This window comes from Mastomys coucha, unplaced genomic scaffold, assembly GCF_008632895.1.
Source record: "Mastomys coucha isolate ucsf_1 unplaced genomic scaffold, UCSF_Mcou_1 pScaffold8, whole genome shotgun sequence".
NCBI classification, from domain to species: domain Eukaryota; kingdom Metazoa; phylum Chordata; class Mammalia; order Rodentia; family Muridae; genus Mastomys; species Mastomys coucha.
Window position 1 is genome coordinate 2,958,207 of NW_022196914.1, and position 15,247 is coordinate 2,973,453.

Consider the following 15,247-nt stretch of genomic DNA (forward strand, 5'->3'; position numbering starts at 1 on the left):
AATCATTTGCTACATTTTGTATGTCAGGGCAAAACCCACATGAAATATACTTTCTTATTGGCCGTTACCAACTGCATGGGTACAGTGAGTACTCACAGAGCTGCTCCTGATAAATGAAGTTTCATTACTATTGTGAGTAGTGGTGTACACACACACACACACCATGAAGCTCATGTGGAGTTCAGAGGACCCCTTGCAAGGGTCAGCTGTCTCTTTCTACCACGTGGGTCCCAAGGTTGGGATCTGACTCATCGGCCTTGGTAGCAAGCACAGTAACCCATTGATCTATCATGACAACTTACATGAGCTATTTCTTAAGCCTTTTTTGTTGGTAATTGACAATGAGTTATTGTATGTTGTTATTTGAAAGCAATTCACTGGCCTGTCAAGCTATCTTACTCTTATTCATCTCCCTCACTTGATATTTCTTGTCTCAACCTTTCTGTAGCTTAAAACCCATCCCTCATGAATAGGATCGCTACCTCAGGCTGAAGCTATGAGATCTTTGGTAAAGTACTCATTATATGACTTAGTAGCCTCACAGAAAAAACAGGAATAACATTGCATACCTCATGGCTTTAAAGGTATCTAAATTTGTAAATCTCTCCAAGGGTTATTGGCACAGAGCAATGGGTTCTTTTTAGAGCACAATTAGTGAAAGACTTAGCCAAGGCTAGGGACTTCATCAGTGGTTTCGTAAGAGGTGATAATGACTAGTGAGTGACCACTTTCATAACTCAGAAGGAGTGCGAAGACATCCAAGGCCTTTAAAAATGAAGACAGTGAAATATTATATTTACCGAACAGATCCTTTTCAACCTGCTTTTCCTTGGCTCTCTCTTTGTAATTGAAATGAATACTTGGTAAACCCAAATCAGGCTTTGTGGTTTTATTGTACTGCTCAAACCTGGGTCTCTGTGGACATGTAAGACTTAGGATACAAACAAGGGTTGATGAAATGCACTCAGGTTCTAACCACCCCTTTCATCCCAGAACCACTGGAAATCCCGGATGAAGGTATCTGCTGTCTTATTGCCATCACCTCCCCAGGCCTGCCCTAATCCAGATCAATTTTCTTTGGAGCTGTCTTTGTTCAGGACAGTCTTTACTTCTTGATGTCGTCAGATTTTCTGTTTGCTTCAGTGAGCTCTTGCTTCACACTCTCTGTGAGTGATCGATGCCTTTCCTTCCTGTAAGCTCAGTGTTCACTTCATTCTGATGGCGACAAATGCTGTTTCTCGCTCATCTCTTCCTCTGAACTAGATAACTGTGACTCCCATTGTTGGCAGTTATCACACAGTCAACACACCTAACAGTGACACCCGGTGTCGGTGTGGCTCTTAGTTGCAGGATGGAAGAAGTATCTTTCCTTATCACTGAGCTTAAATCCTGACTGCATTTCCAGGACTTCCTTTAAAGTTCCACTTCAAAGTCCACAGTCGTTGATCAATCCCAGAGTTGTAATGTTATAACGGTAGCTTTATATTCTCCACCCCCACTGGCATTGCCTCGGACTTTTGTCATTTAAAAAACTATCAATTTAGAGTTCTCGTCTAAAGTACTACTGATAGTCTTACTAGCTTTCCAGCTTCTAGTTTTCTTAATTTGAGAGGGTTGGAGAGCAACTCAAAATAAAATATGTACAGAAAGCTGGTAAAGGTGCCATGAAAAGTTTCTTTGTACAAATGGACAATAGAGTGATGAACCATATGTTGACTATGTGATTAAAGGCATCTCTCTGAGATAATGAAACTAAAAGTAATTAGATTGACTTATACCACAGTGCAGATCCATACCAAACTCAATCATTTCATTCTGCTGCTTAATTGGTAAGCGTCTCACTACAGCTAGCAAAGCTACAATTACCTTCTTAGGCAGGAGTAGAAGGCCATTCTTACTTGAGTTTTGACTGCTGGTCCTCCTATTTTATTAAAATTCCCTGTTTTTTCAGATGTCTGTCTGGGAAATAACTGCAGTATGCTTTTGTTTGCCTCTCTGTTTGGGAGTTTGTTTTTTGTCATATTATAAATACTCCTTGCTGGTTGATATGCTAATCCTCCATTTATCACAGAATTCTGAATAACTCACATCACATACTATATTAAATACTTGCTCCTTGAAAGAATAACTAAATGCGTACATGTGAATTAATATTTTTTAAAGCTGACATATTTAATGAAGGCAAGAAACCTTAATCAAATGGACACTCACTAAATGACCTTATAGGTGATAGCAACATGCAAACAGAGGGTTGATGAACATTTCAATTAGTCTTTCTACTGGCAGCTTGAGTCCATTTAGAAAGTTTGATAGCCTATAAAGGTGATGTATACATGTTTGCTTCCTTGTTTTATATTGATATTTCACAAGGAATAGACTTTCCCTATAAGAGTTGTTGTAATAAGAATCATGATTTATAAATTAACTCTCATGAGTTCCAATTTGGAGTTAGAAGTAGGGTCAAATCATGAAGGAATTCAGGTCATTTTGAATAGGTTGGGCTTAGTTAATGCCAAAGATGAAGAAGCCACAGAGGACAATAGTCAGAGAATCATTTTAGATGTTTGAGTTTTATGAAGATGCACTACAAAGGGAGATGACCACAGCCTATAAGAAGGGAAAGATGGAGTCCAAGGAGATAGCAACAGGGATATCTGGGTCTAGTAGATAGTAGGCACAGACTGCGGACAGAGGAGATGAAACCTAGGGTGTCTAAGTGTTAAGATCACTGTAATGAGCTGAAGAGAGAGTAGGGATAAATGCCTAACTCTAAATTTAGACTTTCTAGCTAGACTTTGATAAATGCCTCCACTTAGACATAGTAGACAACTCATCTTAAATCTCATGGTTTTATGTGGAACAAGTTGATCATGGATGATTGGAGGGACCAAACATGCTAATGATTGTAAAATACTGGGCCAGTGCCTAATAGATAAAGTGTAGGAAGAAAGAAAGTCAGAAGATCCTTCCTCAGTGAGTAGTGCAAGATCAGAAGAGATCTGTGGGTTAGATGTATGAGAACTCTATTAAAGTAGGAATGCAGTCTAAGAGAAGAACAACCAACTTTTGATAATTTTGAGTTTGGGGCTTCCTATGATATGTACATAGCTATCATGCAAGGAGTAGATAGGATTAATCTAAAGGCAAAGAGAGTGCCAGAAAGTGGTCTTTGCTTATATGATCACTGAATTCTCAAAAGGGCCTGAGATCACACAGAAAAATATAAAAAAAAAAAAGAAAAAAGAAAAAGAGAAGTGGAGATTTCAAAACAAGCCCAATACTTGCTTTCTATTTTTAGGTTCACATACACTTATGCAATTGGAGGATCTAGCTGAAGAATTAATGATTTTGTCACTCTACAATGGCTTTCTTTATCTCTTTGTACAGTTCTTCACTTAAACTCTTTTATCTGATACAAGTTTGGCTACCTCTGTTCTGCTTCTGTTTCTATTTGCATGGGGTACATCCTTTCTTTCAATCAATGGGCATCCTTAGAAGTGAGGTCTTGGAAGCAGCATGTGGTCAGACCCTGTGGTCTTTGTCTATTCAGCTACTCTGCATCTCTCATTTGGACAATGGATCTCATTTACTTTCAAGGTAATTATTAGTAGGTAGGACTGACCTCTGCCATGGCATTGTTTTCTTGCTGTAGTGTGCATTCCTTCTTCTTCCTCTCTTCCTTTCTTCTGTATTAGATGTATTTTTTTCTTTGTTTGCCTGTTTTTTCCATGGTGATGCTTTGATTATTTTATGTTTTATGTTTTCACTTTAGATTCTTGCTTTGTATTCACCATATAGCTTTCTTAAATTATCTTATAGTTACAATAAGCTTTTTCTTTTTCTTTTTTTTTACAATATTAACAATTTAACCTCAATCTCACAAAAGTGAAACATTTTAATGGTTTTTATTTATGTCAAACTGCAAGTCTTGATCACAAATATTTATCTTTGTAGATTGTATTATAATTGAGGTTTACTTTTTGAGACAATCCTGAAGGCTAGGTTGTAGTAGTATACCTGCATCCTGAATCCATGTGGATCAGACTAGCTCTGGGAGGGATCAGCACCCTTGTGCACAAGGTTCAAGACAGAGATAGTCTGCTAGTGCTGACCTAGTACTTGGGGACATGGGGTCAGCTTGGATCTAGAAGCTGTGCATGCAAATATAGTGATGGAAAGTGGATGGTGGTTTTGCCCAAAGCTAAAGCTGCAGGGGACAGCATTTCACAGTGATGGACATGAAATTTAAGGGTATATAAATCAGGTTGGCATTGAAGCTACCTCAATGGGATGTGCCCAGAGCCTAAGAAGTCTAAAGGGTTTCATTAGGAGCCTGGCCCCATCTGGCCTTGCCTACACAAAGTAGGGACCTATATTAATTGGAATCAATTGGTATTATGGTTCAAGGCTGAGAATGCATGCTGATGTTACATTGTGTTGGGCTGTGTATCAGAAGTAACTTGCCTATACCTGAGATAATTAATTCATGCCTTTTATATAAGGAAAGTCTGGCATGGGAATCCTCAAACTCACTCTAGAGGCTGTGACCAGAGGAACCAGCCTAGGTCTAGATAGTCATAGAGGATAGGTTTACAAGGAAAGATCTGTGTTTTGTGAAAGAGCATGTAATGTTTTGCTGGAGCAGACACATGATGTTTGCAAAGAATATAAATTTAACCCCACAGATAGTAAGAGGACATTCTTGCATTAATTAACCTTGCAACGCTTTGCTGGTCTTCTCTGATGATACTCTTGCACTGGTATACCTTGCAACACTTAACTGGCTTTTCCGTCGATCTTCATATGTCATGACTTCATAGAGAGAAAGTGTCAAAGAACTTCTTGTGGTATTCTGGCTGCTTCTTTCTGTTTCTGCAAGGCTCCGCTGCTCTTCAATACAGGATTTCTCTGTATAGTTCTAGGATTCACTGTGTAGATTGGGCTGGCCTTAAACTCAGAGATCCACATACCTCTGCCACCCCCATAATACAGAGGTTAAAGGCATGTGCCACCATGTCTGATATTATTCCATTCTTATTCTTGTAAAAACAATACATCAGACTGGGTGAGTTATAAAGAAAGATGTTTATTTGACTCATGAATCTGGAGCTCTAAGGTAGAAGGTCCACATCATAGAGCTCCCCCTATTGACTTCACAAAGACTTCAACCTCTAAACACTAGGAATTAGGTTTCTGTAATTTTAATACCTCATATTACAATTTAAAGTTCAATTTAATTTGATAAAGATATATAAATCACAACATATTAATACATGACTGCAGCCAAGTGGTCAAAAAATGTCCTCATTAAAAAGTTAAAATTTTTAGTTAGGTTGGTTTAGGGTTCTTTGTCAAGGAGTTTCCTAGGTTTTAATTGTTATTATGTATTAATTGTTCAGGTTGTTTTTAGACTTTAAAAAAATCAGGTTATGTGATGCATCCCAGGTGCTAGACAGTTTTATGCCAACTTCACACGAGCTAGCACCATCTGAAAAAAAAAAAAAGAGAGAGAGAATCTTGAAAAAAAAACTGCCTCAATCAGATTAAAATGGAGGGCCCAGATCATGGTGAGTGGTGCTATCCTTTGGATGTTAGTCTTAGGTCCTATAAGAAAGCAGGCTGATTAAGCCATAATTAGAAAACCAGGAAGCAGCACTCTTCCGTGGCCTCTGCATCAGCTCCTGCCTCCAGGTTTCTGCTCTGTTTGCATTCCTGCCCTGACTTCTTTTGGTGATGAACAGTGATTTGTAAGCATAAGCCAAACAAGCCCTTCCTCCCTCAAGTTTCCTTTGTCATGGTGTTTCATCACAACAATAGAAACCCTAACTAGGATAGAAATTGGTACCAGGAGTATGGTATTGCTGTGACAGACCTGTCTATATTGTTTTGGGAGGATTGTGGAAGGACTTTGGAACTTTGGGCTAGAAAAGTCATTGAGTGTTGAGAGTTAGTTCAGTAGGATGTTGTGTTGGAACTTGGAAAACAGAATGTTGAGAGTAATGCAGACCATGGAGATTGTATGTATAGACCTCCTGGCCTTCATTGGGATTGTTTAGTTTATGTTTGCCTTTGTGCCAAAAAGAAAATGTATGTGGTTTAAAAAAAATCAGAAAAGCCAAATAGTAAAGCTTTGCAAAGAAAAGCAAACCTATTGTCCCCAGTGATTTCCATTTCATCTCCCTCTTTGATGTGCACTATCTGGGTTAGCTAGTAATTTTAAAGGAACATAAAATGTTGCTTTTTCATGACAAGTAACAATGTAGAAACTTAAAAAGAACAATTTTAGGCAGTGAAAGTCTTTTTATTGAAATTTACTCATATGTATAAAATACCTTAAAAGGTGACTGATAGGCCCACAAACCCTGTCAGTATTAACTTTATGTTTTCCTTTGTATGCGAATCATGGCATAATGTCTGTACAAATCTGTTCTTCAATGTCTTTAATTTATTAACATATTAATTATTGAAATCTTGCTGTATCTTGTTTGATATGAATTTTTGCCTTGAATATCATAACAACCTTCAGGCCAGGTATGATAAATGTCTCTTTTTCCAGACTAGCAATCAGACCACGCACAATTGATTTAGTGGTGTCCTAAAGATCACAGACTGTGATGATGGTCAGATTTAATAACTGACTTCACACAGTCTAGAATCATCTCAGAAAGAGTCCCAATGAAAGATCATCTAGATCAAACTGGTCTATGGATATGTCTGTGGGAGACTGTCATAATTATGTTAATTGATGCAGGAAGACCCAACCTAAACATGAGTGGCACCATTTCCTTAGTTGGGATCCTGAACTGTATAAGAGTATTGAAAACAAACTGAGCAGTAAGCATGCATTCATTCATATCCATTCTCTGCCTGCCCTTGACTGTGGATATAACTAGCTGCTCCATATGCTCCCCTTAGCCTCCTCACAATGATGTACTATAACCTCAAAGTTGCTTTTGTCTGGGTATTTATCACAGCAATAGAAATAAAACTAGATTTTATTCTATTTTTATTATTCTTTATTTAGAATATATAAAATTATTTACAATAATTGTAATTATAGTAATATTAATGATAAATATATTTGCAATTATAAGTATATTAATGCTAATTAATATATTTAAATATATAATTTATAATGTAATTGTTCTATATTATTATTCTAATAAAAATAACATTGGTTCTGAGGAGGTGGGGTCATTGTTGTGATGAACATGTGTGCTTCTTAGGCTATCTGATCTATTTTATGACTGGAGCTTGGAAAAGTTTAGAACTTTGGGCTAGAAAAGCTGGTAGTATGGGTTAATGCACCATTCTAGTGCCAGTTTGGAAGACAGTAATGTTATGAAGAATGTGGGGAGTAGAGGCCTGTTGTGAACAAAGACTGTCAGGAACTGAGTTAGAAGCCATTTGTCCTGTGACTTGAAACTCTGAGTGAAACTGAAAATATAAACAATGGATTGATCCATTTGACAGAGGAACCATCAAGGCACTGTGATTGGTATTCAGATTGGTCCTGTCATTGTGGAAAAGTAGAGGGCTGCACTGGAACACCAGAAGAGTATTTTCCCAGGGTCAGGACTCAGACATGGATAGAGCTGTGGTCCAAGAAGAACCAGGATTGATCTTAAGGGGCTGCTCCAAACTAGGCACTGTTGTAAACACTGTTCACACGGTACTGCTTTTGAAGCATGAAGCATGCAAGATTTAGGGAGTCATGGTGAGCAGCTGAGGCTAGGCACTGTGTGGCACAGTTGGAATCCCTGTAGAGAGAGGCTCTAATAAACTACTGAATGAAGCTATAAAGGTTCAATTGCAGTAGAGACCCCAGGATATTTGAAATCTCGTGTCATGGGGCATTCACCATGAAAAGCTGCAGATGTGGAATGGATCTGACCTAAGCCTGAGGAGAAGCTGTGATGGACAGGTAGTAGGACTAGAGGAGTAAGGCTACTTTGGAACCCAGATTATATTACAAGCCCCAGATGTTGGATATGGAGGAATGAGAAGGGCTGCTTTTTCCTGTTGAATTTTGGGGGAAGAGATTTGAATGTGACTGTTTTTATGTCCTAGTTCATTTATTCTGTGCCATTTTATGTTGGAAGAGTATGGCTTAACTGTTTTAAAATTTTTGCAGACATTTAGAGGCAAGAGACTTTGAACTCTTAAGGTGTCCTAATTTTTGAAGGCTGAAGGGTTTTAAAGTTGGACTAGATTTTATGTTATTGTTTGAACAAGAAGTTTGCAGACAAGGGATAGGAGGTGGTACCTTAAAGGTGATGTGTTTACATGCCAAGTTAAAAGGGGGTAGGGGTTGGGGTTGTGATAATTAGTTGTAATTGCTCCCTCGACACAATCTAGAATTAACTATAGACATGTCCATGTGGGATTGTCCTGACTGTGTTCATTGATGTGAGGAGACACAACCTAAAAGTAGGTAGGTTCCTTGGGTTTAGGTCCTAAGTGATGTTACAGGAGAGGAAGAACTGGAGCAGAAATATACATCTATTCATTCTCTCTGCTCTTAACTATGGGTGAAATGTGACCAGCTGCTTCAGATCCCTTACTTGTCTTCCCCACAGTGATGGAATCCTGAGCTGAATAAATCCTTTCTCCCCTAAAGTGGCTTTTGTTGAAGCATCTTATCACAGCAATAGAAATGAACCAAAGAAATCTGACTCCGGCACCTACACCTGAAATCCTTTCCCTCTGCTGCTTTTCCAATCGCTGCCTGCTTTGGGTTTGTTTGTTTAACAGCTCTTTATTATTATTGTTGTTGTTGTTGTTGTTGTTATTATCATTATTATTATTATTATTATTATTATTATTATTATTATTATACCTTTTAGACCAAGGCTGATAAAAATTTCAGAACTGAGAATTATGAAGAACAGATTGAAATATTCAAAACCATCATCAGAGAGAGGACCTCGAGGTTTAATGCAAATTTAGCTCTAAAATTTTCAGTCACCGAAGCACCTATAAAAGGAGTTGAGGAAGTCTTCCCAACAAAAAACAACTCTTCAAAACCCAAAGATTCTTCAGCTAATCTTCAATTTTCATATTTCAAGAGCGAAAATTTTCAACGACTATCATCTTATTTTTCACAGACGGTAAGAACTGGATACATTCATCTAGCATGTGATAGGACATGTTTCAAACTAACTAAGCCTCTCTTTAAGGCAACAGGAAATGCAAGCAAAACACGGAAAATCTTCGCTGAGATATTTAGAATAGGAAGCAAACTGCGAAGGGCAAGGAACTCTCAGATGCTGGGCAGTAGTCAGTGCGGTAGTCGACACTGAGTATTAATTACTAGGACGTGTTCTAAGGGTTCAGAGCATACTGTTTGAAGACCTAAGTGTCAAAGCATCCTATTTAACAATCACCATGTTTATTAATACAATGATGAATTAACCTGGAGGATTTTGCTTCTTTGTCCCACGGCCCCCCATAGTGATGCTATGTATTTACTCTAAAGCCTGTCTCTGTGCCGCGTCAGTGGTGGCGCACGCCTTTAATCCCAGCACTTGGGAGGCAGAGGCAGGCAGATTTTGAATTCGAGGCCAGCCTGGTCTACAGAGTGAGTTCCAGGACAGCCAGGGCTACACAAAGAAACCCTGTCTCGAAACCCCCCCCCCCAAAAAAAAAGCCAGTCTCTGAAGCAACTGTGCTCACTGAGAGACCAGATCTTGGGGTCAGACTCCATCTTAGAGAACCTGACATAAAGTTGAACTCAGTTAAGCAACAAGCCAGGCAGAGCTGGGGTCTAGCACCAGTTTCCAGGTTACTCCCAAGCAAACCTGTGCCTCCAGGTTACTCTGTTCCTGGCTCGTCCTCACAACCGCCCATCAGGAGGAAGGCGGTAGTTAATGGTTTTGCTCCCAGCAACAGCCGATTATTTTAAAGGGTAACAAAATTCCATAGTAATCCCCCAATCAAATGTGTGCCAAGCCAGAAACTCCCTGCTTGTTTGCTTACCCCTAAAAAATGGTTGCTTGAAACTGGGCTAGGGGCTCCACCTTGAGGTCTTGCTGTGTCGGGGTCAACAGGGAGCACAAGCTAAAGCTTGAGTAAAAAGACCCTAGTGCGATTGCATTGGAATCAGCTCCTTGGTGGTCTTTTGGGGCTCACACTTACACATACTGTCCACAAAATTGATCTGCTTACTTTGGAACTGCATGCCTAGACTGAGGGCTTTAAAAAATACTTTTTTGTTTTTATATTTATGGCAGATTTCAAAGTTCATTTCACCACCTTTAGAGTAAATGTTAGGTATCCTTTTCAGCATTGGTGTGACACTGACCAAAGGCTTCCTCTCCCTTTCCCAATGTTGTCACCAACTTCTTAGACACATCATCTGCATTTGTACAAGTAAAAGTTCACTCTCACTATTTATATGGTGCTTAATTGTACAATTAGTTTGTCTGAGTCTGCATTTTGCCTAAATCTGCACATTCTCCTCAGAGTTGGAAATCTTTTAGTTCATCCCTTTCTTTCTTAATTGTAGACGCACTGTATGGCCAGGCACTTTCCTTAGAATATGTTTTTTTCTTCCTTCCTTCCTTCCTTTCTCTCTTTCTTTCTTTTTTAATCAAGCCAATAGAGAATCTTACCTTTGTGCATCTGAAAGTTCAACTGAGACCATTAGCCATAAACAATAAATAGAAAAGAGTCCGCTATCCAGTCTTTAAAAATTGAGTGTGCTATGGAGAAGAGAAAGGTAGAAGCTATGGAGAAGCTTAAGGGAAATCGGGATTGGGTAGCAAGCAACAGTGCCAGAAAGAAGGCTCATGAGGGGGCTTCATTGAGAAGATGAAGTCAGAGCAAAGACTGGAGGGAGATGTCACCAAACAGGTGAATTAAAGATAATATTTCTGGAAGAAGAGCTATTAAAGCCTGGGTACAAAAGTAGAAAGAGTCTGATGAAATGACTCTGTCAGACTGAGCCAGGAAAGGTTTTGAAAGGGCACTTTATATCACATAGAGCCTCATGCATAGAGCAAGCATAAGAATGTTTTTAAGAACTAATGTGGGAATCCAGATGGGACACAGTCAAAGTTTAGGAAAAAAATAGTTCTCATCAAATCTGATTGCAGTGTTTGGAGCCTAAGTCATTTGAAGGATGGAGTTGATAACTAACGGGGAACCTTTCAAACGAAGTAGGCTGAAAGGAAGATCAGGGTTAAGTTCATTTAAATTAAGTAAGAGCAGTCTGTTAGATGTTCAGTTGAAGGTGCCAGGTAGGAAGTAGTTGTTGGGAGTCTAGAGTTTGGGAAAATATTCAAGTTTAAGTTATAATTTTAGGAGGCTTTGAGAGACAGATGATGTTTAAACTCATAGTGCTTTGTGGGACAAACCTCACAGTTGGAGTAAGTAATAATAAATAATCAAATAGTTTTATAAGTGGAATATGTGCTTGGGATACTTCAGTATAAAAAAATACTGTAAGAGGAGAAAACCTGGAAGCAAGGGGTGTGACACCCTTGAATCTTGCCGTTCAGCATCACTTATATCAATGGAAAGCTCAACCTTCAGATTTCGCCTACACATGCTAAGTCAGACCTACATGATAACAAGACACCAAGGGTGATCTGTCCATCTTTTTCAGCTTGATAAGCCCTACTCTCCAGAACCAGACAATTAACTGTGTCAAATGTGCTAATGGGTCAACAATGAAGATGATAATTACTTGCCTTAGGATTATTAAGATCCTTGGGAACCTTGACCAGAATAAATTTGTCTTTGTCAGGGTTGCTTAGTGACTAAATTATATTTAAGCAAATGGAGATAGCTCAGTGGTAGAGTGTCTGCATGGCATGTTTAAGACTCTGAGTCATTTTCAACATACTCCTTCCCCTATTAAAAAATAGATTAAAGAGAAAATAGGAAAAGGGGGAGTTGGGAATAGAATGTGTAAAGAAGCCTTTCAGGCAATGGTGTGTCTAATGAGGGCTACGAAATAGCAGCTGGTGAGGCTCACAGGGCCAAAAAAAAGTATTTTATTGTTTTAAGATGAAAGAAAGAACAACCAATTTGGGTGAAAATGATCTAAGACTTACTTTTGAAATCAGTTGAGCCAAAGAATATCACATCTATTCCAAATCCCATGATGCAGTTCTCATTTTGACAGTAATATAATAATAATAATAATAATAATAATAATAATAATAATAACAACAATAATAATAATGACTCCTGATCTATTTTGCTCATTTTTGAGACTCCACTGAGAAATAGTGTATAGCTCAGAAACAGAGATGTCATTCTGGCTTCTGCTGTATGAAGTGAGCACAGTTCCTCCTGTAAGTATCTTGTTAGGTGTATTTATTCATGAGGGCTTAGAAGCCATACTAAGGAAGAAAGAAAGAAAGAAAGAAAGAAAGAAAGAAAGAAAGAAAGAAAGAAAGAAAGAAAGAAAGAAAAAGAGAAAGAAAGAAAGAAAGACAGACAGAAGGAAAGAAGGAAAGAGAGAGAGAGAGAAGGAAAGAGAGAGAGAGAAAGAAAAGAGAGAGAGAAAGAAAGAAAAGAGAGAGAGAAAGAAAGCACATGCCTTCAAACACAGAACATAGATCTTCAAACACGATGGGAAACATCCTCTCACCCAAAGAAGATCCACTGCGTCCTTCACAGTGGATTCCCTATCAGGTGAGAAGTGACCACTGACCAGATTACTCCTGTGACAGCTTAGTTTTTTCTGTTGCTAAGAGGTGAACCATGCAGCATGCATTCCTTTGCGTAGAACTTCTTTCAGTCACAGTGCCCTTGAGATTATTTGTTACCTGTGTCAAGTAGTTTGTTTCTTTTGACTGATGACTCAGAATCCCTTTGTACGGATGCAGCACCATCTACTTAGGAACTCCCCTGTGGATGGATATTTGAGCTCTTTCTGCCGTGAAGCTGTTCTGAGTAATGCTGCTGTGCAATTCTGAAATAGATCCTTTGGTATACATTTAAAAGTGGCATTGCTGATCATGGGGGCCAATGAGTGCTTAGTTTTTTATGAGAAACTACCAGGCAAGTCAATCGAAGTGTCCGACTGACCGTGTCTAAGATTTTCATTGATTGAAGACCATCATCACCAGCAATGATTTATGTTTACTCATTCTGATGTGGTCTTCTGTAGTAGTCACTGCTAAAATATTACTTCTCTGGCTAGTCAAGATAGTATGATCTGTTTGCATGATAGTGATAAAAGTCATATCTCTCTTCTTCAACTGTTTTTCAACAAAGAAAAAGATGTTTTTGCATGTGAGAGGAGTGATTCAACTGGGGAGATTTGCAATGAGGAATCGGGACTTTGTGTTGACGACAACTTTCCTGGATGATATAAAAGCTTTACCAACCTCCTATGAAAAGGGAGAATATTTTGGATTTTTGGAAACCTATGGGACTCACTACAGTAGCTCCGGGTCCCTGGGAGGACTCTATGAAATGATCTATGTCTTGGATAAAGTTGCCATGAAAGAGAAAGGTATGCTGGGGAATAGAATTCTAGCTACAAATGTGGTTCTGACTGGGTATCGTTGCTTTCATTATTCCCTTTCAGTAAACTCTTAGAATGAAATAACCTAATAATCTCTTCCTTTGAAGGAATTCTTTTTTGCTCTTTGGCATCCAGCAGTCTATCAAATAGCTCATTGACTTCCACTTTGAATAACCTCGCTTGCTCCCAAACTACTCAATAGCATTACTGAGAAATGCACCAAATCATATTATAATAGAATGCCTATTAATGGAAATATATTTTCTAAGGAAACATTATTTAAGATGTGGAAGAGGATATGAAAAACAATCCATATGACTTATCTCTTAAGCCTTAGACTAGCTTAATTGATGTATGATAATTGTCTTCCAAAGTACTCTTTGATGTTGGTGGGAATAAATTGCTCTAAATGTTGCCTTTGAGAGGAAGAGAGAGTCAAGATTATAGAACAAATATAATGTGTTAAAGCAAAGTTGAAAATTAGTTTTGCCTTGTATGGTGGTCATTCTAATCTTATGGAGGTAGTTCAGTTGAGGTCATATTGAATAAGACTTTGTTACACTCAAAACCATGGGGCAAAGGTAACACAGTGCTTTACCCATGTGTCCTCTAGAGTTGGGAGATACCTTGGGCCTAAAGATTCATCTAATTCTTTCAAGAGTAAAGTAGATGGGCTGGAGAAATGGCTCAGAGTTTAAGGGCACTGGTTGTTCTTCCAGAGGTCCTAAGTTCTATTCCCAGCAACTAGGTGTTGGCTCATAACCAGGTACAATGAGATCTAGTGCCCTCTTCTAGCATGGAGGAATACATGCAGGCAGAACATTGTATACATTAAAAATTTTTTTTAAAGAAGAAAGTAGAAAGTAGTTCAGGTACAATATATGACTGTAATTTCAGCTACTAAAACAGCTAAGGTAGCCTGGCAGTGGTGGTGCAAGCCTTTAATCCCAGTACTTGGGAGGCAGAGGCAGGCAGATTTCTGAGTTCAAGGCCAGTCTGGTCTACAGAGTGAGCTCCAGGACAGCCAGGGCTATACAGAGAAACCCTGTCTCAAAAAAACCCAAAAACCAAAAAAACCCCACTAAGGTAAAAGGCTTGCTTAATGCCAGAAATTTGAGGCCACCTGGTTATCACAGAAAGACTTTGTTTCATAAAATAAAAATAATAAACTCAAAATGACTGTATTAATAAATCCCAGCCATAGCCAGATGTAGTGGTACATCCCTTTAGTCCCAGCACTCAGGAAGTAGAAAGGCAGGAGGATCTCTCTGAGTATTAAGTCAGACTGGTCTACAAAGAGACTTTCAGAACAAACAGGGCTATGCAGAGACTCATCTCAAAGAAAAAAAAATAACCTTTTTTTTGCCATGAGTGATAATAACTAGATACACTATTTCATATATGTTAGCATATCTCCTCTCCATCCTCACAATAATTGGGTCTCCATGTTGGACAGAGATGTGTTGCTAAGATATACTTTTGTGGCTTCTGTGTGTATCAAGGCCACAAGTCAGGAGTGGGAAATGATGGAGATCTTAAGCTCAACACACTCCCTGTATCAATAAACACTTCACACGTAGACAGATAGTAAAGTCAGAGCCAACTGCTCTTGCTACCTCAGTCTGGTCTTAAGTGTATAGAGGCCTCCTCGGGGACATGCACCATGAAGGTGATTGGTTCACTCTGCTGCCCGTGGCTGTATCCACGGTATAATGAGGTCTCTGTGAGTTCCACAAGTCAAAATGGATTAACAGAATGAGGAGC

At 38.8% G+C, this 15,247-nt stretch overlaps 1 protein-coding gene across 3 annotated transcripts in view; it reads left to right on the forward strand.

The window, feature by feature from the left end:
- The window catches only part of C9 (complement C9), a 49,162-nt gene that overhangs the window by 23,519 nt on the left and 10,396 nt on the right, over positions 1-15,247 (forward strand). For all 3 annotated transcript variants that reach the window (XM_031360737.1, XM_031360735.1, XM_031360736.1), the window contains 2 exons: positions 8,847-9,110; positions 13,231-13,471. In XM_031360737.1, the coding sequence (XP_031216597.1) occupies positions 8,847-9,110; positions 13,231-13,471 (505 nt within the window). The remainder of the gene's footprint in view (positions 1-8,846; positions 9,111-13,230; positions 13,472-15,247) is intronic.